Source organism: Hylobates moloch, unplaced genomic scaffold (genome assembly GCF_009828535.3).
Source record: "Hylobates moloch isolate HMO894 unplaced genomic scaffold, HMol_V3 SCAFFOLD_4, whole genome shotgun sequence".
NCBI lineage: Eukaryota > Metazoa > Chordata > Mammalia > Primates > Hylobatidae > Hylobates > Hylobates moloch.
In genome coordinates this window covers 75,596,913-75,620,293 of record NW_026652279.1, presented here as the reverse complement: position 1 = coordinate 75,620,293, position 23,381 = coordinate 75,596,913, and the positions used below count along the sequence as shown (strand labels likewise).

Here is a 23,381-nt window from a genome sequence, read left to right as displayed (position 1 = left end):
CTCATGGCAAACATGACCACCTACTTAGCCACCGTTAAGTATGTGGCATATCTCCATGTTTACACTTACCATCTATTTATCTTCAAATATAAAAAAGTCACTGGTCAATAATTGCTGAGTCCCTATCTTAGGCTAAGTCAGAATTTCTTTGGGTCTAATTACCTCTGTTATGAACACAGGGCTGACTCAACCATTCTCCCTCCTTAATCTTCCCCTTGAATCTCTTTGTGGAGTGATACCAACTCTTTTTCCAAAAGCTTTTATTTCAAATACCCACCTGCACTGTCTAATACGGTAGCCACCAGCCAAACATTGTTATTAAGCACTTGAAATATGGCTAGTCCCAATTGAGATGTGCTGTAAGTGTAAAATACACATCAGATTTCAAAGACAGTACAAACGACAGGTAAAATATCTCATCAGTACTCTTTTAAGTTACACGTTGAAATGATACTTTGAATACATTAGGTTGGATAGTGTAAAAATTAGTTTTCTTTCTACTTTTTTTAACGTGGCTACTGGAAAAGTTTAAATTACCTGTGTGATTTATATTATATTTCTATTGGATAACATTGGTCTGGGCAGGACACTTAACATGGGATCAGGAGGAGCATGAGCATTCAGTACTCATTTGCTTTTCTGGAAACCTCCTCTCCAGATAACACTCCTAATGTCCCTTGACTCATTCAGGAATGCAGCCACTTAGCTTACTCAGCATTGCCTCACTCCCATTAAAAACAGCCCACTATTGGCCGGGCGCGGTGGCTCACGCTTGTAATCCCAGCACTTTGGGAGGCCGAGGCGGGCGGATCACGAGGTCAGGAGATCGAGACCACGATGAAACCCAGTCTCTACTAAAAATACAAAAAATTAGCCGGGCGTGGTGGCGGGCGCCTGTAATCCCAGCTACTCGGAGAGGCTGAGGCAGGAGAATGGCGTGAACCCGGGAGGCAGAGCTTGCAGTGAGCCGAGATTGCGCCACTGCACTCCAGCCTGGGCGACAGAGCGAGACTCCGTCTAAAAAAAAAAAAAAAAACAAAAACAAAAAAAAAACAGCCCACTAAGCCCACTATCCCTTCCAAAATGGGCTTATCTGTGATAAAGAAACATGTTGCTGTGTTTTCAGATATGATTTACAAGCTATTTTAGAGGCTTCAGTGCTCACACAATGTGGCAGTTCTTACACAAGCACATTTTGCAAGTGAACCAATTTTGCAAGTAAACTTTCACTGTAACCAAAGCTGTATAAAAGTTCAAATGATACCTTCATTAAATGTTTTAATGAAGATTAATGTCTCAGCTCTTACATTATTTATTTCCACAAAACCCACAGACTTCCACATTCTTAAAGACTCATTCTAATTTTAATAGAGAAATAATTTTGAGAACTTAAAGCAATTCAAAAGAACTTCTTTGTCGTATATGTATTATCCCCTTCCTTAATAGAAGAAGATATGCTTTCATCTGTATTACACTGAATTTTGTGACTAAATATCTACTCTGTGTTTATTTGCCTAAGTGAGCTCCTGTCAGGCAGGAAGGCTATCTTACTCGTATTTGTTCTGCTATCATATAGAAAAGTGCCTGTGCCAAAGAGGGTGTTAGGAATAAATTTCTTACAGATCTGCAACAGTAAAACTCATAGTACAGATGTAAGAAAAAGCAACTTTGGACCAGGCACGGTGGCTCACGCCTGTAATCCCAGCACTTTGGGAGGCCGAGGCGGGCGGATCACCTGAGGTAGGGAGTTCAAGGCCAGCCTGACCAACATGGAGAAACCTCGTCTCTACTAAAAATACAAAATAGCTGGGCGTGGTGACGCATGCCTGTAATCCCAGCTACTAGGTAGGCTGAGGCAGGAGAATCGCTTGAACCCGGGAGGTGGAGGTTGTAGTGAGCCGAGATCGTGCCATTGCACTCCAGCCTGGGCAACAAGAGCGAAACTCCGTCTCAAAAAAAAAAAAAGCAACTTTGATAATACTAACAATAAAACCCTTTTTACCTATAAGAGTTAGAAAACTTATTGTGACCACCAAAAAATTAAGTAACTTGGTTAACCTCATCAGTATATACATGTATTATTTATTTTTAAAAATTTGAAATACCTACTTATAGCTTACATATTTACAGAATAAAATTTAGCCCTTTGCTAACTCCATTTTGAACAGAGGTATGGGACTACCTGCTACTGAAAGTATCCTCTGGGAAACAGCAGCATTAGCGTCACCTGGAAGCTTCTCAGGAAGGCAGCCCCAATGCACATAAAATGATGTATATGTAAATTGTAACAATAATAATTATTGTAATGATGGTGATGATGATAATTATTATTATCAGTAAACTTGGTAGAGATCACTTTTGGATGTTTAGTGCTTCAAATTCATTATAATGAGTTACAATTGTAGAATAAATATTTCCTCAAAAACTTAGCACAAACGACAGGTAAAATATGAGTAATCTTTTAAGTTACATGTTGAAATGATAATTTGAATACATTAGGTTGAATAGTGGAAGAAAAATTACTCCACTTTACCTTTCTGTTTAAAGGTGGATAAATTTTTAGCTATATTATTCATAGATTTTCTAAATTTTGCCAAATAAACGTACAAACAACTTCCATCTCTCAACAACTAACCAATTTCTATTTGGAAAGTGGCATGCTATGATTTCTAATATATTTATAGGATAATGAACCCTGATAAACATCAAAGAAAATATTAATATTGGAATAAACTAAAGGCCAATTTCATTTAGATAAAAGAAACTAATTTTGTAAAATACTGACATTAGTTAAGATTTAACCAATTCATTCTTACAAATAAAATTACAACACAAAATATTAGATTTACTTGTCATTTAAGTCAAGTAAACAGACAAAATGAATGAAACTTATTTTTAAAAGTAATACGTGTTTGTTTTTTCTCTGTACTTCAACAGATATAAATAAAGGCAATCGTTTTCATAATGTAGAAGTGAAGACTGATACTGTGAAATGAGGGTTTTCAGACTAAAATATAAAATGTTTTAAGTTTTTTTTTTTTCTGAGACAGGGTCTTGCTCTGTTACCCAGGGTGAATGCAGTGGCACAATCTTAGCTCACTGCAGCATTGACTTCCCAGGCTCAAGCAATCCTCCCACCTCAGCCTTCCAAGTAGCTAGGACTACAGGTGCTCGCCATCACACCTGGCTAATTTTTGTTTATTTTTGGACAGATGGGATCTCACTATATTGCCCAGGCTGGTCTCAAAACTCCTGGGCTCATTCAGTCCAACCACCTCAGCCTCCCAAAGTACTGGGATTACAAACTAAGCTACCACATCTGGCCAAGAAATGAAATTTTTAAAAATAAAAAGTCAAATTAAAATAAGTCAAATCAAAATGATAACCACTACAGTTATGCAGTATACATGAATGTATACATTCATACAGATTCATATGAAGAAATGTTTGGAATATAAATCAATAATGTGACATGATAGAAAAAATATGAAAATCAAAAACTGAAAAGAAAAAACCTTAACATGAGGCACCTACTTGAGAATAAATTCCTATATATAACACAAATTTTTGCCTGGCTTCCTAAAGTTTAGGGTTTGTCAAAGCTTAAAATGAGATCTCATAAATAAGAAAACTGACAGTTTCCATGCTTTCGATAACCTATAATATGTGTAAAAATTATCACTGCTTGTACATTTCTGTGACACCTGATTAAAGATGAGTGTAATTTTGGTCAGGTCGCTTCTCCATACAAGTTTGTCAGTTTATGCTCGTTAAAAGGAAGCAAACACAGATAAGCAATAAAATAAACCTGGACTTAAACCTAAAACATTACACAAAAAATTAATGCGTAACGGATCACAGACTTAAATGTAGTATGTAAAACAATAAAACTTTTAGAAAAAAAATAGAGAAAATGTTCAGGTCCCAGAGCTAGGAAAAGAGGCTCTTAGATATGGCAACAAATGCATGATTCATTAAAAAAAATGAATAAATTGAACTTTTTAACTTCACTAAAATTTAAAAATTTTGCTCTGTGAAAGACTCTGTTTAGAAGATAGACAAGCCACAGACAGAAAGAAAATATGTGTAAACCACAAATCTAACAAAGGATTTATGTGTAGAACATATAATGTACACTCAAAACACAAAAATAGGCCAGGCTCAGTGGCTCAAGCCTGTAATCCCAGCACTTTGAGAGTCCGAGGCAGGCTGGTCATTTGAGGTCAGGAGATGGAGACCACACTAGCCAACAGGTGAAACCCCATCTCTACTCAAAATACAAAAATTAGCTGAGCGTGGTGGCACGCACCTGTAATCCCAGCTACTAGGGAGGCTGAAGCAGGAGAATCATTTCAAATGGGGAGGCAGAGGTTGCAGTGAGCCAAGATCACGCCACTGCACTCCAGCCTGGACAACAGGGCAAGACTCCATCTCAAAAAACAAAAACCGGAAAGTAAAAAAAGAAAAATCAATCCAGTTAGAAAATGGGCAAAAGACATGAATAAACATTTCACCAAAGAGAACGTACAAACAGAAAACAATACTTTAAAAGATTTTTCAATGTAATTAGGCACTAGAAAAATGCAAATTCAAACCACAATGACAGCACTACATAACCTATTAGAGTAGTTAACATAAAAAATAGTGACGGCCGGGCGCGGTGGCTCACGCCTGTAATTATAGCACTTTGGAAGGCCGAGGAGGACGGATCACCAGATCAAGAGATTGAGACCATCCTGGCTAACACAGTGAAACCCTGTCTCTACTAAAAATACAAAAAATTAGCCGGGTGTGGTAGCGGGCGCCTGTAGTCCCAGCTACTCAGGAGACTAGGGCAGGAGAATGGCGTGAATCTGGGAGGCGGAGCTTGCGGTGAGCCGAGACCGCGCCACTGCACTCCAGCCTGGGTGATAGAGCAACGAGACTCTGTCTCAAAAAAAAAAAAAAAAAATAGTGATAATACCAAATGTTGGCAAGGATGCAGATCAACTGCATCCAGTGGAATGTAAACTTGTACAGATACTGTAGAAAATATCTAGAGGCCAGGCGCAGTGGCTCAGCCTGTAATTCCAACACTTTGGGAGGCTGATGCAGGTGGATCATGAGGTCAAGAGATCGAGATCATCCTGGCCAACATGGTGAAACCCCATCTCTACTAAAAATACAAAAATTAGCTGGGCATGGTGGTGCACGCCTGTAGTGCCAGCTACCAGGGAGGCTGAGGCAGGAGAATCGCTTGAACCAGGGAGGCAGAGGTTGCAGTGAGCCGAGATCACACCACTGCACTCCAGCCTGGTGACAGTGCAAGACTCCGTCTCAAAAAAAAAAAAAAAAGAAAAAAGAAAAAGAAAATATCTGGAAATTCCTTATAAAACTAAACAAATGCTTGCCACGTGACCCAGCTATCACAGCATTCCTGTGCATTTATCTCAGAGAAATAAAACCTATACATAAATATTCATATCTTAGGTTTATTGTAATATTTGTAATAGCCAAAAACTGGGAACAATCCAAATGTCCTTCAATAGGTTAATAAACAAACTGGATGGATGGTACATCCATACTATGGAACACCACTAAGTGACAAAAAGGAACAAACTATTGATATATGCAAGGTGGAGAGATCTCAAGGGAATTATGCTGAATGAAAAAAAAAGTCAAAAAAGCCACTGTCAAAAACTGATAGATGATTTCAATTCACAGAACACTCCCCAAATGAAAAAAATTAGAGACATGCAAACCATATAACTCACTGGTTGCCAAAAGTTAGGGATGGGTGGGAGAGGGGCAATGTGAGTATAAAGGAATAGCAGGAGAGCATTCCTTTGTAGTGATGGAACAGTTCTATATCTTCATTGCAGTATCAGTTACATTAATATATACATGTGATAAAATTGTATAGAAGTGTAGACACACACAAATAAGTATATGTAAAAACTGGAGAAATGTAAATAAGGTCTGTAGTTTGCACCAATGTCAATCTCCTAGTTTTGATACAACCACTGCAGTTATGCAAGATATTACCACTGGGGCAAACTTAGTGAAGGGTACAGGAGCCTTCTCTCAACTTTTTTGCAACTTTCTGTGAATCTGTAATTATTTCAGAATGATTTTTTTAATACAGTCTAACACAATTTACAATTGTCTAAACAATCTCCACTATGTTTTCAAATGTTCTCTGACATTATAGGTACTTGGAACCTGCTAAAACCAACCCTTAGGTTTGATACTACTCTTATTTCTATGTACTTCTTGTTTATATGTTGTATTTGTGAGTAGAGGTTTGCCTAATACTGCATGGGTACCATACAGTTTTTAATTAAAGGCACTTTGGAGAAGTAAAGCAAACAGAGACCTGTTAGTTTCACTACACTCCTATCACTAGTAAGCACAACTTAAACCACAAAAATAACACTGCCAATCAAAATGGTCAAGAGGATGGAAGACTCCAAGGTGTAAGCAAAAAACAAACAGGCAAACAAAAGTGTCAGAGTATTTTAATGCAGAAAGAGAAAAGCTGAGACAAAATAACAATAAAAAGCACAGAAATGACAACCATGAAGACTGATAGTTCCACATCTTAAGCTTTAAAAAGAAAAGCACGGAAAGGTATAATGTTAAAGCCTCATAAGCTTGTGTGTAGTTAGGTAAAAAAATAATTCATGCTTTAAAGACTTAGCATAAATTAATGGACATTTTTAATTTTGTTCTCCTTTTCTTTTTAATCACACAAATTTTCTATTCGCCAAATAACTGAAAACTGATCATTTTTTCATGAGCCCAAGATAAGATGGAAAAAATTATTAGTAATTAACAAACCAATTTCATCTCAAAACATTCATATATATATATATATATATATATATTTTTTTTTTTTTTTTTTTTTTTTTTACTCTGTCGCCCAGGCTGGAATACAGTGGCGCGATCTTGGCTCACTGCAACCTCTGCCTCCCCAGTTCAAGTGATTCTTCTTCCTCAGCCTCCTGAGTAGCTGGGACTATAGGCGCGTGCCACCACGCCCGGCTAATTTTTGTATTTTTAGTAGAGACAGGTTTCACCATATTGGCCAGGCTGGTCTCAAACTCCTAACCTCATGATCCGCCCACCTCGGCCTCCAAAAGTGCTGGGATTACAGGCGTCAGCCACCGTGCCTGGCCACATTCTTATATTTTCTAAGAATATTCATGAAATTAAAAAAAGATAGTGGAGCTAGGGCCAAGTAGCTGAAGGGACTGAATCAGCTTAAGACAGAGCAGTGAAAAGTCTCTGTATACCCCCCGCCCCCCACCAAAAAAAAAGAACCCAGAAAAACAAAGATCAGGTCTAGCAAAGTAAAATCCAGAACCAGAGGCTGGTAAGACTGCGGGGTGTTACTACAGACTCCTCTCAGGAACAGTAGAATGCCTGGATCCTGCACAGAATGATTTGTGCGTAGATGTGATTTTAGGGGACTACAACATGATCTCACTGGGGCTTTTCATCTTCCGCCAGATGTAGTTTCCTCTTTGGAGAAAGGAAAAGAGCCCTGGGAAGTTGTGATGGATGAGACGAAAGGATACATTTCAGGAAGATGTGTGTGCAACTGAAAGCCTTGATGATCCAGGCTCACTTTCAGCTAAGGATGACCATGGGACAATTCTGATCAATCACCTGTAAATGGGAAGAACTAGTTGAAGTTTACAAGAAAGCTAACATATGCTTCACTAAAATAGACATAGTAAGCTAGCACGTGTTCCAGCTAGAAACATGGATGTGGTGCCAAGCTGTGCCCAATCATCCTCTAAGCATAAGAAAGGAGACCATATGCTAAGGATAATATAGCAGAAAGATAAAGAAGGATGTATTTATGCTAAAGCCCAAACCACTGACCTTCACTTTTCTTCACAAGCCTCTATTTCTATAATTCACTGCTTGTGGGAAATTCTGTTAATTGAAAGTGTGCTGGGTTTTCTATGACATGAACCTAAATGCATAACTAATTTTATCATGTTTCTGTAATAGTGTGTATATCTGTATTGTGTAGTTATTCATAATTAAATATAACCTGTGGCTAGGTGTTATTAATGGAAATGAAAACAGATTGATGACATTGAGTATCATGTGATACCACCGGTAAAACAAACAGTTAATTCTTTTTGCTGGGTATTTGGAAAACTTCAACTTTATGCAAGAAGTACATTTGTATATTTGGTTTCTGATTATCATATTTTGGGTTGTAGAACTAGTGTATAAAGCCAGAGATTGTGTCTCATTAAAATTAATCATTCAATGGATCTACTAAAATACATATGAATATTCCATTCATTTGTTTTATGCATCTTATGGCAAAATCAAACCTATTGAAAATAACTGCAGCCATCAAATATCAAAAAGCAAGGGAGGAAAAAAAAAGCAGAATATTGGATTTAAAACTTTTTCTAATTAATATGCACATATTATATGTTCAGACTCCACTAGAATAATTCTTTCATTTTCAAACTTTTATGCTGCTATTATATATTTTTTCTTCTTCGACATTAGTCTTATTTTCAAAGTTACTCCTGCTATTAGTAAACTCAGTATGACCATTCCTCTAACCATCCACAGTTCAGGAGGAAGAAAATCCCTGCAGCTGTTTGATGCCCAAGAATATGAACACTTAACAGTCAGACGAAAGAAGAGAAAAAGACAGAAAGGAAGATCAAGAGAAGAGTGGTTTTGAATTTCTGCAGGCTAGCATTTACCTCTCTCAATAAAAGGAGCTTTGTGCTCATTATATCCCAGGACTCATCTTGCCTTCAGCTTATAGTAAACTAGCAATTGCTTTATCATTTCCTCTCTAAATTAAGGATCAAAGTTTAAACATATTCTTTTCCTTCTCTATTAGATTATGATTAAAATTACCACCTGCCTCACCTCATTCACAGAATCACTCCTACTAACAAAAAAAGAAGGAACCCCCTAAAGTAAGGCACAGTTAACTAGCAAAACAAAGAGTTGTGGGGAATTTCTGGTCATGGAATTTATCTGATAATTGATTTCAGAATATAGTGTTAAAGAAGCAAACGATAAAATCTTCTGAAAGTAATATTCTAGTAAATATTTAACTTGATATATGTTTGCTAATAATATTATCATCAAACTACTATTTATTTACCAAGCATCTTTACATGTATTCTTAGTCCTCAAGACACCCTACAAAGTGGATTCTATCCATCTTTTATGGATGAAGAAATAAGTTCACAGAGGTTGATTAATTTTCCCTAGGACTCAAAGCTATTTGAGAGCTAAAATTTAATTGTATAATAAATCAATGAATGTAAGATGTATAACATATTTTAAAACTCTACATAATCATGTGTTTAATGTTGAGTCTTACCTTTTGTCAAGGTACCGGGTTCCTGTTGCCCTAAGCACAAAACACAATGGGGGTTTCTTCTGGATATTAAACACAAAAGAGCCCTAGATTCAAAACAGTGGTGAACATAAACCGATGAGCTCATATTGCCATAAGAAGAAAATCAGCTCACTTTACAATGAAAGGTACCTTGTAGTAGCAATTTTCTCCAAAGAATACACTTTCATATTTTCCTTTAATACCTATAAATGTATAATCAAAGTTTAATATGTGCTTTCAAATAACAGCAGCATGTTATACTTATCAGTCTAAAACTATAGCATATTTCACAGAGACAATATTATCATCTCACTGGCTGACCAAGGCCCAGTTTGATGAGAGCTGAAAGGAATCCTGTAAGTTACAACACACACAGTCATTTCTCAGGAGGTGGTGCAGCAGGTGCCAGAGCCTAAACTAAACCAAGATGCTCCATGAAGTCATTTGAAGGCACTTTGAAAATGAGAAGAGGTCAGAGCCTGCTGACCATCACTGTAGAGAATTCAGGAATGATTGGAGTTAGTAAAGATTTCAGCTGCAAAGGGCGAATGCATCTACTAGTGCAGAAGAGCAGGTCATGTATATCTTGTCATCTTCAGATTCTTCACTGCCTTCTGCAGTCACTGACATCTGACTTCTTTCAGAGCCCACAACTTGGCCAGGCACTGAGAAAAAATTACCCCATTCCACTGTGATATAAAACTTCTGCGCTGTGAGAATCAATTTTTGGTGTGGTTGGCCAGAGCAATTAGGCAAGAGATAGAGCCAAAGGGCATCAAAACTGTAAAGGAAGAAGCCAAATTAGCCTTGTTGCAGACAACGTCATTATACACCTACAAAAACATAAAGACTCCACCCAAAAGCTGTTAGAAGTGGTAAACAAATTCAGTGAAGTTGCAGAATACAAAATCAAAACATAAAAATCAGTAGGATTTATATATGCCAACAGCAAACCACCTGAAAAAGAAATCCAGAAAGCAATCCCATTTACAATACCTACAACGAATACAAAATACCTAGGAGTCAATATAACCAAAGAAATGAAAGACCTATACAAGGAAAACAATAAAACTCTGATTAAAGAAATATAAGAGGACACCAAAAAATGGGAAGGTATTCCATGCTTATGGATTCGAAGAATTAATATTGTTAAAATGACAATACTAGCCTCAATGCAATCCCTATCAAAATGCTGATGATATTCTTCACAGAAATAGAAAAATAAATCCTAGAGTTTAAATGAAAACCACAAAAGACCCCAAATAGACAAATACATCTTAGCAAAAAAACAAAAAAAGCTGAGGACATCATACTACCTGGCTTCAAAATTTACTACAAAGCTATAGAAACCGAAACAGCATGTTACTGGCATAAAAACAGACACAAAGACTAATGGAACAGAATGGAGAACTCAGGTTTAAATACACACATTTGCCACCAATTCATCCCTAACAAAGGTGCCAAGAACTTAAAATGGGGAAAGGACAGTCTATTCAATAAATGGTGCTGGGAAAACTGGATAACTATATGATGAAGAATGAAACTAGACCCCTAATATCTCATCATACACAAAAGTCAAATCAAACTGGATTAAATAAACTTTAGTCTAAGACCTGAAACTATGAAAACTGTAGCAGAAAACATTGGGGAAATGCTCCAGGGCACTGGTCTCTTACACAAAGATTTCTTGTGTAAGACCTTAACAGAGGCTATCAAAGCAAAAACAGACATCAGAGTATACATCAAGTTAAAAAGCTTCTGTACAGCAAAGGAAACAATCAACAAAGTAAACAGACAACCCACAGAATAGGAGAAAATATTTGCAAACTATCAGATAAGAGATTAATAACCATAATGTATGAAGAACTCAAATAATCAGATAGCAAAAAAAAAAAAATCTGATTTTAAAATGGGCAAAAAATCTGAACAGACATTTCTCAAAAGAAAACATATAAATGGCCAACAGGTATATGAAAAAAATGCTCCATATCACTAATCATCACAGAAATGCAAATCAAAACCACAGTGCAATATCATCTCACCACAGTTAAAATAGCTTGTATCAAAAACATAGGCAGTAACAGATGCTGGTTAGGATGTGCAGAAAGGGAACACTCATACACTGTTGGTGGGAATGTAAATTACCATAGCCACTTGGAAAAAAAAAACTGTATAGAGGTTCCTCAAATAAGTTAATATATAACTATGATATGATCCACCAATGCTACTACTGGGTATATATCCAATAGAAATAAAATCAGTATGTTGAGAAGACATCTGCACTCCCATGTTTATTGCAGCCCTATTCACAATAGCCAAAATATGGAATTAACCTAAGTGCTTACCAACGGATGAATGGATAAAGAAAATACAGTATATATACACAATGGAATATTATTCAACCATAAACATTAATGAAATCCTATCATTGCAGCAACATGGATGGAACTGGAGACCATTATGTTAAGTGAGATAAGCCAAGTACAGAAAGGCAAATATCACATGCTCTCACACACATGCAGAAGCTAAAAAAGTGTTTCTCAGGAAGACAGAAAGTATACTGGAAGTTACCAGAGGCCGGGAAGGAGAGGGGGGGAAGGAAGATAAAGGAGGAAAATATATATAAATTTATTTATTACCACTGAACTGTGGTTAAAAATGGTAAAAATGGTGAATTATGTATGTACATTTTACCTCAATACAATTTTTTTTTAATTTCTTGCGGTGGTTGCTAACATACCAAATCCAAATTACTTTCTAATTTTAATTAGATACCAATGTGAAAATTATTTTATTTCTAACCAAGTAGAGCCCTTCACTGTAATTGTAATACTTAACATATAATACTTATCATAAAACCCCTTCTCCCATTCTTGGACACACAGCTACAACTTGACACCAGATTCTCTCAAACTGACTATTCCTTCAGAGATTAAACTTTTAGTCTCTAATGAATATGAAAGTATCTAGTTAAGAAACTATTTTCTTGATTTATTCTGGTCATCTTTAGCTCTTTAATTGAGCATATATTCCCCTTCCCCAGATTGTCACATGAAACCTCTAGTAACTACTCCTGTTCCCTGTTCATCTACCCTAGTAATCCAGACATTTTTAGCTCCAGGTGAATTGACCTTAGACTCACTGGTATAGCACAAAGGAAAAATGAAGTTAGAAGACATTCACTCAGCCACTGGCTCATTCAAGTATTACACTAAGTATTTACCGTGAAGCAGGTCCAGTTCTACAGAATGAGGACTACAACAGTGAATAAATAATATAGACATAGTACCTACTCATGAGAGCAAACAATTAGTGGGGGATACAAAGAGTAGAAAGACAACTATATTACAGTGGATGAGCATCCATAGGATAGTGGTCCAAAGTGGCAGAAAAGAAGAGGGACCCCTCAACCAGCCCAGAAGAAGCTTTGAGATAGGGCGAGGTCAGAGAAGGCATACAATATATCTCTAAGCTGTGTCCCAAAACATGTATAGAAACTATCCTAAGGTAGAAGCAAAGAATGCTTAGGCAGAAGCAATAGCATGTACAAAAGCACAGCTTCACCGAGGGCTAAACCAAAACATGTGGCATCTAAGACAGGATAATATGTCAGACTTTCCAGCTGATACTCAAACATTTGTTAAATGTTTCTCTTTCATGGGGTAGAGAAATTGTTTTATATTAAGAAAATATTAAATACAAGAAAAATTCACTTATTTAACCCACTCCTACTAAGCTAAAACTGTCACTCTTCTGATAAAGATTAGAAAATTTTTCTAATTCTTTATCTTTCTTATCTTTTATTCAGTGATTTTTCCAGATGCCCCAATTTCTTGTGTGTGGACAAAATAAGAAATGAAAATCTTCAATATTCAAGAAAAAAGGAATGCCTGCGGGAAATGGATATCATGTTTCTAATTTATTTTACTGGTATTCTAGTACCTTTATAGAATGGTCCCCAGAGATCCGAGCTGCCCCTTCCCTTCATGGCCCTCTGGTTAGATGGTACCGACAGGGAGGCTGAAAAGGTCAACAAGGACCAGATAATGCAGAATCTTCTAAGTTATGGGAAGGAGGCGGTACAGAACTCAAGAGAAATGAGGAATGGTTGAAAGGGTTTAAGCAGAGGAGTACCATGATCAGATTTGTTTATTTCAAAATCCATTCTACTTACTTTGTTTTGAAAGAAGAGGAGTGGAGAAGTTAGAATGGAGTGAAGATTTGAAAAAAGAACAACAGCTATGAGGTTGTTTCTGTAAACCATACTAGAGATGCTAGCAACTGAACGAAGATGGCAGTAGTAGGAAGGCAGCATGGTACATACTTAAAAGAGTTAGGGGCTACAATTGACTAGACTCGGATGTATAAGGAAAGGAGGAGAGGGGAGTAATTAGAAATCACTTATTACCTTTTAGGTTTGAGCAGCTGGTAGAGGAAGATTCCAGACACTGCAATTGGGCTGACAGGGACAAACATGTTTGGAATGAAAATCTGTAAGTTCAGTTTTATACATGTAGAGACTTGTATTTATAAAACATCAAAATGAAGATATACATAAGTCCAAGATAAGGAGAAAGATCTAGAGTGGAGACAGATGTGGGCAGCCTCAGTAGATAGATGGAATCCATGGGATGGATGAGAACGTCCACGGGAAAATATACAATAGAAATACATAAATGATCCCAGGAAAGAGCCTTGAAAATCTCTTACATTAAATGGTCAAAAAGAGGCTGAGAAAATGAAAGAAAAGCAAGATTATGGCTTCAAAGAGCCAAGAAATAGTCCAACATGTACAATGCTAAAGAAAAGAGGTATCCCTAAATTATCATGAAGTTGTCTATGAACTGGTTGAGAACAGTTTCAGTAAAGAAAGACTAATCACAGTTGCAGCATTTACTTATGCCATGTATGCTCAAGCCCATCACTTAGTTTCTCCATCTGCAAAACAGGAAAAATGCCCACTGTCTGTCTACCTCATGGTTTTGTTATGAGGATTACATTAAATACCATATCTGAAAGTGCTTTATAAACATTAAGCAGAGGGTATAACATAGTATTATTAAAATTGTGTTGTTTTGACAGAGTTCAAAAATGCCAATTCTCTGTTTCACCCATACGGCAAGCTGATGTGCACTGGCCAATGCAACGTATCAGCAGAATGGACTCACTGCTAGGCAATCGCTGCTAGGCAAAAGCTGTAAGAAATAGTGCATAGTTCAACATGCTTCTCTTTGCACTGCCACTACCTCTACAGAAGCATGTTTCAAAACAAATCCTTCATAAGCTTAGATTTTTGAGTGACTGCCATGAGGAGAGCCCTCTGGCTGACTCATGCTGACATGTAATATGGGGACAATTAAATGTTGCTTTAAAGCACTAAGATTTTGGAATTATAACAACTAATTGTAGTGTAACAACAAGTAAATAACTAAATAAAAGGTAGAAAAACCAAGTGGAAAACGCTATTTTGGGAGGTCATCAATGAGACAACATGGAGATGGCCAGTCATGCTAATAATATATTAATTTTTGTTTTATAGCAGAGTAACTCATTAATCCTCTACACTTGATTCAAAATTCTCACGGGTACAGAAGGTGAAAAGAACAACTAATGAAGGTGATATGGTTTGGCTGTATCCCCACTCAGATCTCATCTTGGATTCCCACGTGTTGTGGGAGGTACTTGATGGGAGGTAACTGAATCATGGGGGCAGGTCTTTCCCACACTGTTCTCGTGATAGTAAGTCAGTCTCATAAGACCTGATGGTTTTAAAGAGGGGAGTTTCCCTGCACAAGCTCTTTTCTCTTGTCTGCCGCCATGTGAGCCATGATTGTGAGGCATCCTCAGCCACTTGGAACTGTTAAGTCCAATAAACCTCTTCCTTTTGTAAATTGCCCAGTCTCAGGTATGTCTTTATCAGCAGCATGAAAACAGACTAATACAGAAGGGGGAAAGGCCAAGATAAAGAAGGGAAGGAACATCCAAAACATCCTAAGGGAACATCCAAAAATTTTCAAATGAAAAGACATCTGTTGGGGAAGGATGAGACAGTCCATCAAAGAGTAATTTCCTTCTTCATCACCTTAATTATATATTGTTGTTTGCACCTCAAATTTTCTTCACTCCTCAGTGAGCATACTTTGCACCTAAGTGTTTGACTGGTTATGTATTTGTGTTAGGCCAAAGACACACAGTCCAAATGGATTATCAGAAATAAATGGAAAATTGGACAAGGAACTAAAACCAGACTGCATGAAGGAAAAATGTTTTATTCTTCAAGTGTTAACAATAGAAGTTACCACTAACAAATGCCAAATTACTATTTGATATGCCTAAATGGAACATGTGTGCTAGCAAATGGCCATTACTCAGAACCAAGGACAAAAGTAAAATCCAGGTGAGAGTGAGGCATGAGGGCCCACTGGACAAGGCTTTTCACTAAGCACACTGGATTCTCTTCCCTTCTTTATCTTGGCCTTTGTTCCCTTCAATAGTTTTGGCAAACCATGAAAGATTGTAAATGCTTCAATCCCAGTGGAGTTGGAAATAAAGTACATGAAAGAAACACTTAATAAAGAATGTTTATCTGTTTGTGTCATTTTAAAAAGATGGAGGGGGTGTAGATAAAACATTTCCACAACTCTTCTTTAATAAATATCTTGTGTCATTTTACAAAGCACACAGGTAAATTAATGTCATGGTTACAAGGACATCAAAAAAATATATAACCACTACCTTTAATCACTATCTTTTGTTCTAAATGTTTTCTGACTATTTCTAAATCAAATCCAACCTTAAACCTATGACGATTATGTACTAAGTTTCCTTGAAAGCGTATACTGTAAATTCTGAAAACAATTTCACGAGGCTGCTCCCCAAATGGTTTACATGAGAGCATAATCATCTGATTGAGGGACAGCTCAAGATGATTATTTTACAGAGGGCTCATTCATTACTATATACAATCTCAAGAATGAAACTTCATACCCCTTACAATCCCTAGAGCAGTGTTTTATTTATAGGAGTTCCTCAATAAGCACTTGCTGATTTGAATGCATTTAATACCTGAAAATGCTAGGACACAAACAATTTGCTGGGCTTTTTTCAAACTCCAAATCAACCCATTTTCATTACTCTCAACGCTCCTTCATGCCAGTTAACTAGCTGGATGTTTTCCCTCACTCGAAAAATTGGCCATGTATTTTCTGTTGCCAGGATAGTTTCCATCCTGCAGTGTCTCTCCTAAAAGGGGAGAAACTATTAAATCAAAATGGGGTAACCTCACAAGTATAACTATTACAACTTGTATAATAGCTCTTATACTTCAAACAACAACAACAATAACAAAAGACCTGTACCTTTTTAGTAGAACTTATTAACAGAATCATTAGCCCAGTAACTAAACTGGTATGGTACACAATGGTAGAAGACAAGCTAAAACGACACTGGCCTGTAGAAGTTTTGCTTTCCTGACCTTTCTCCCTCTTCAAGATGGCAAAGTCACACACGGACAAATGTTGATGTACATTTAACTTATCAATGTTGATCCAAGGGGAGAAAAAAATTGATCATTGTAGGTGTAATCTTCCCCTAAATGAGGAATATTAGCAAGGAAAAAACATAAGTTAGGATATAGTGTCTGCCTGAAGGAATCCTTTTAGATATAAAATCACAATATTTGCTATGAAATAAACTAGAAAGTTTTAAATGCGTAATTACACGTGCCAGGAGTTATGCCCACGTTACTCCACCGGCCCACGCTAGTGCGTGCCAAAGTCGGAAAACCTGCAGTGGCGGTGAGTCACTCCCCAGCAGCACTACGGGGAGTAAGTGTTGGAGCCACACAGCACGTACCCTATGGCGCAAGCCAGCTGATCAGAACAGAGGGGAAAGGAGATGAGGAAAGAAGTTTCTTCAGCGCCTGCTCCGGGGACCAGAGCTGTCAACCTGCCACTACGGAAGCCACAGAACCCGGTTACCCGAGTCACCCCGAGCCCCGCCCACTCAGGTTCCTCTCCGCCTGGGGCGGGGTTGGCGCGCGAGGGCCGAGGGGCGGCCCGCGTCCCGAGTCGGCTCCTGGGAGGCGGGCTGCCCGTCTAAGTGGGGGTGGTGGGAGTCCGGCGGTACCTGCGCTGGAAGTCCACGGCGTAGGGCTTCAAGTACGGGTCGATCTCCAGGAGTCTGGCCAGTTCGGGCACGTCCGCCAGGGCGGCATTGAGCGCCGCCTCAGAATCCTCGGCCCGAGCCGCGGGAGTCACTGGAGCCGCCATCTTCCGCCGCAGTCCAAGTAGCCGAGGCCCGAGAGGGTCGAGTGGGGCCTGAGCGGGCGCTGGAGCTCGAGCTGGGACGCGGCGGCTAGGGCGGAGCCGGAGGGCGCCTAGGCGTGTCGAGGCGAGCCGAGGCGAGCCGCGGCGGTCCGGGGCCCTTTATAGCCGGGGCGGAAGGCCTTCTGCCCTTTCTCCCCCCGCCGGCGGGGAGGAGCGGATCCTGGGCTGATGCCGGGACGCACGTCTCGAGCGGGTAGGAGGCACCGAGGCCTCTCCGCCCACTCACGCGGCTGGCACCTGGAGGCCGCAGAGACCTGCCCTTTCCTCCCCTTAACGGTTTTTTCCCTGCCGGCGGAGGCCATTCTAGGAGGTGGGTCCCAAGTTGACCTCGCTCAGCCTTGGCCTTCCTACCCTGATCTATTCTTGGCTCCGGAGTGGATTCCGCTTTTAAGTACCCGCTTAAATACCCACTGACAGCGAGCGCCCCCTTCAAATTGGACATAAGGGGTTTTTTTGGAAGCGACCGCATTTCTCAAAGTTCTAAGACTTTTGAGGGGCAGTATTTCAAACATACCATGTAAATTCACAGAGAGGGGAACAGTCAAGTGTAGCTAGAGTACTACTGCTGAAAATGTTAATACCACTTACAACCAGGACTCTCCTAAGTTTGCCGGGTCACGTGAATTTAAAATTAACCAAGACACAGAATCCTGGAATACCGTTGGAATTCTGCTGTTCTGGTACTCCTTTCTGCATTACCAACAGCTAAGAATTTTAACCATGGGAAGAACTTTTCTCGTTCTCCGTAAGGCCAAAAAGGAAGAGGCGTTTGCCTGTGTTTATAATTGTTACAAGCTTTTCAACGATTAAACTATCTTTGATAACACAAATGATGTCATTGAATTGGAACTCCACTCTGCCACTTAACAGTGATAAGGCAAGAAACCTCTCTTCCTCTTGGCTTGGGAAGCTCCCACTTGGAATTCCCTTCTTTTATTGCCATTAACTGACTAGCTTCTATTTCAGTAATTGCTTTTTAAGAATACGAATTGGACACCAAGAGAGATGGACCCACCAAACCCAGGAGGGTCCAAGCTGCTTTACACCTAGAAACTGGAGAGGATTGAGGATATTTTTCCCGTTAAAACCTAGAACTGGAGGATCCTAGGGGTTATGGAGGAGAAACAGTATTAATCAGCCTTGGACCTTGAATTTTAAAATATTTCAAAGGAAAGTTTTTATAAGGGATTTCATAGACTTGAAAGGTAAGTGGATATGTAGACAGACCTCAATGTGAAAAAGTGAAGGACTTGAACGACTTTAAGGCGTGCCTTGTTTTCCATAAAGATGACAAAAAAACTGCTGCAGATATTTGTAAAATATAAAGCACTAAAAAAGGAAGAAAATTTAAAAAAAGAACCTGAAGCAGGACAACTATTAATAACAGACCCACAGATCTATATCTCCAAGCCTAAACTTTTTTCAGAAACCCAGGCTTGTATCACTGCCTGTCTACTGAGATCTCCATGTAGCTGGCTAGGAGACCTAAACAAACTGTCTGCAAAACATAACCTAGAATCCGTCTTCTCATCCTTCCTGCTATCACTCTTATGCAGGCCACTGTCTTCCTTCAGTTGGACCATAATGTAGCTCTCTAACTGACTTCCCCTCTTCTATTCTTTCTCACCTCTACTCCATTCTCTGTACCAGTGTTTCTCACACTTTAATGTGCATATGAATCACCTAGGGATCTTCATTCAGTTCTGGAGTGGTGCTTCAGATTGCATTTTAACAAGCTCAGAAGTGATTCTGATGCTGGTGGTCAGGGACACAGTTTGGTGAGACTCTACACTGAGTAAATCAGATGATGTCACTTAGCAACTTAAATAGCATACTATTTCACTTAGGGTAAAATAGAAACAGCTTATCATTCTCTAACAAGGCTTGTATAATCTGGACCCTGACTACCTTTCCAGCCACTTTTCTCATCATTTTCCAGTTTTACTATGCTCTAGTCACACTGACTTTCCTGGAACTCAGTGAATTTGTTGTATAATAGCCTCTAAGATTATTTGCTTGCTGTTCTCTCTGTTGGAAATTCTCAGGGAGCTGAGCTCTACTTGCTTAATTTTTTCCCAGCCTTCATTCCAGCCTCAGCAAAAATGTCAGCTCATACCTGAGAACTTCTGATTATAGACTCCTCAGTGTCTTCTGTATAACTTCAATCTCTTCTATGCAACAGTTAACAGAATCTAGGTGTTTGTTTTTCTCCCATTTATTGACCTTTCCCTTTAGAACCTAAGCTCCCCACGAGCAGGATCCTAATGTACATATCTGCCTACCTAGGTGGTTCACCATTGTGCACATATTTATTGAAGTCCCATGTGCCGGCTATTTTCCCACGTACTGTGGATAAATGGTAAGACAAGTCCCAGTTGTCATACTCTATTGGGGGTAGGAGGGAGAGGAGACACAATTACCAGTGAAATACATAAAATAATGCAAAACAATGTCAGATAGTGGTAAGTGCATTGTCGAGAATTAAAACTGAGCAAATATCTGTGTTAGTTCCGGTCATCAAGAAAGGCCGTTCAGAACTGACATTTAAGCTGGAGTGTGATGACAAGAAGAAATGAGCCATGAGAGGAAGAGCATTCCAGAATGGCAGAGTTCGTGCAATGGAGGAATTGAATTGGTCTTTAAAAAAAAAAAAAATCTAGCATACCTGGTGTGTAAGGAGGAGTAGCAGGAATTGTGGTGCAAGAGCTAGGCAGCTGTTTGTTCATATAGGTCCTTTAATGTCCATTTAAGGGATGCTATTGGAGAGTTTTCAGCAGAACACTGATATGATATGGTTTAATTATTAAAATATTCTATGTGGCAAATGAATCGTAAGGATACAAGAATGGCAACAGGGGTGCCATTCTTGTGGGAGACAAGGGAGACAATTAGGAGGTGATTAACATTGCCTAGGTATGAAATGATGATGGCTTGGTCTGGGGTAGCAGAGAAAATGATGAAATAAAGATTTGGGATGCATGATATAATGAATGCCTAAAGTATTATGTCTACTTTAGTGTCTGTATTAGTTACCTAGGGCTGTAGTGATTAAGTACCACACACTAGGTAGTTTAAGCAACAAAAATTTGTCACCATACCCTAGTTCTAGGGGCTAAAAATCAAGGTGTCCACAGGTTTGATTCTTTCTGGGGGCTCTGAAGGAGAATTATTCCATGCCTCTCTCCTAGCTTCTGGTGATGGCCAGCAATCTTTGGTATTTCTTGGCTTATAGATGCATCATTTGGATCTCTGCCTCCATCGTGACATGGCATTTTCTTGTGTCTCTGTCTCTTCACATAGTGTTCTTTTTATAAGGTCACCAGCCTTATTGAATGAGGGACACACCCTATTTCAGTATGACCTCAGCTTAACTAATTATATCTGCAATTATTATATTTCCAAATAAGGTCATTCTGAGGTAATGTTAGGTTAAGACTTCAGTGTATCTTTTTGTGGAGAAATACAATTCAACCCATAACATTTTTGACACACCAAAACAGAGGAAATATTTGAGAAATAGAATTTATAAGATTTGGCGACTGATTGGATATGAAAGTGAAAGGGAATTAAAGATTGAGCTTCTGAGCCTGGGGGAATTCTGTCTAGCAAAAATAAAGAAGTCCTTGAAAGAAGGAGAACTGAGTTCAAGGTGTCAGCTCCTGGACACCCAAGTCAATATGGCAGCTGGAAATGTAATTCTGGTGCCTAATAGATCATTTAGGAATGAAGATAACAATTAGAGAATGATCCATGTGCGGTTACTAGCTAACAGTGGCAAATAGGAGATCCTCAATAAATATTTTGAAACCTTTTTTTCTTGATATTTGAGTCTCATGTCACATGTTTGCTTTTCAATAGTTTGCATTATAAAGCCAAAGAGTTACTGATAATGTGCTCCAACACAGATGAACCTTAAAAACATAGCAAGTGAAAGAAACCACTCACAAAAGACCACATATTATGTGATTCTACGTATATGGAATGTTCAGAATATGCACATCTACAGAGAAAGAAAGTAGATTTTTAGCTTCCTAGGGCTGGAGGGCAGGGGAAATGAAGAGTGAACGCAAGTGGATATGGGATTTCTTCTTGTTATAATACACATTTTCTAAAATTGGTTGTCGTTATGGTTTCATGGCTCTGTGGATATACTAAAAACTAATTGTACACTTTAAATGGATGAATTGTATGGCATGTGAATTTCATCTCAAAGCTATTTTTAAAAAGACTCTGAAGGATAAAATAATACTAAATATGCTTTTTAAAAGGCAAACGATTTATACCAACTAAAGATAAACTAGACTATATAAATATACCTTTTAAAATTACATATCACCCTCTTTGGAAATCATTAGCAATGAAAAAGAAAATCAGAGAGCTGAAAGAAAAAAGAGGTAACTTTTTTTTTTGAGACGGAGTCTAGCACTGTCGCCCGGGCTGGAGTGCAATGGCATGATCTCGGCTCACTGCAACCTCTGCCTCCCAGGTTCACACAATTCTCCTGTCTCAGCCTCCCAAGTAGCTGGGATTATAGGCGCACGCCACCGCACCCTGCAAATTTTTTGTATTTTTAGTAAAGATGGGGTTTCACTATGTTGGCCAGACTAGTCTCGAATTTCCGACCTAGTGATCTGCTGGCCTCAGCCTCCCAGAGTGCTGGGATTACAGGTGTGAGCCACCGTGCCCAGCCAAATAAGTAACTTTTAAGAACAAGGAGTAGTGTTAAAGGAGAATGTGGCTTCTGACAAGAAAAAGGAGAACTTTCAGAAAAAAAGAGAGTGATCAGTGATAGCCCTACTATCTTTTAAAATGTGATGGAGGATCCAGGGTCTATGGTTGTTTCATTTTCTCATCGTATGTGCTTTTGACCTCAAGTTTGTCTCATGGTCATAAAATGGCTGCCACAGCTCTACGCATCACTCTCCCATAATGTGTCCGGAATTGGTGGGTTCTTGGTCTCACTGACTTCAAGAATGAAGCCGCGGACCCTCGCGGTGAGTGTTACAGTTCTTAAAGGCGGCATGTCCGGAGTTTGTTCCTTCTAATGTTAGGATGTGTTCGGAGTTTCTTCCTTCTTATGTGTTCGTGGTCTCGCTGGTTCAGGAGTGAAGCTGTGGACCTTCACAGTGAGTGTTACAGCTCTTAAGGTGGCGCATCTGGAGTTGTTCGTTTCTCCTGGTGGGTTCATGGTCTCGTTGGCTTCAGGAGTGAAGCTGCAGGCCTTTGGGGTGAGTGTTACATCTCATAAAGGCAGTGTGGACCCGAAGAGTGAGCAGCAGCAAGATTTATTGCAAAGAGCAAAAGAACAAAGCTTCCACAATGTGGAAGGGGACCCCAGCAGGTTGCCACTGTTGGCTCACGCAGCCTGCTTTTATTCTGTTATCTGGCCCCACCCACATCCTGCTGATTGGTCCATTTTACAGAGAGCTGAGTGGTCTGTTTTGACAGGGTGCTGATTGGTGCGTTTACAATCCCTGAGCTAGACACAAAGGTTCTCCACCTCCCCACCAGATTAGCTAGATACAGAGTGTCCACACAAAGGTTCTCCACCTCCCCACTAGATTAGCTAGATACAGAGTGTCAATTGGTGCATTCACAAACCCTGAGCTAGACATAGGGTGCTGATTTGTGTGTTTACAAACCTTGAGCTAGGTACAGAGTGTGGACTGGTGTATTTA

General features: G+C 39.0%; 1 protein-coding gene across 1 annotated transcript in view; it reads right to left on the bottom strand.

The window, feature by feature from the left end:
* The window catches only part of GBE1 (1,4-alpha-glucan branching enzyme 1), a 284,910-nt gene extending 267,028 nt beyond the window's left edge, over positions 1-17,882 (bottom strand). The window contains exon 1 of the mRNA XM_032150400.2: positions 17,504-17,882. Coding sequence (XP_032006291.1) covers positions 17,504-17,646 — 143 coding nt within the window. The 5' untranslated portion in view covers positions 17,647-17,882. The remainder of the gene's footprint in view (positions 1-17,503) is intronic.
* Positions 17,883-23,381: the final 5,499 nt, after the last annotated feature.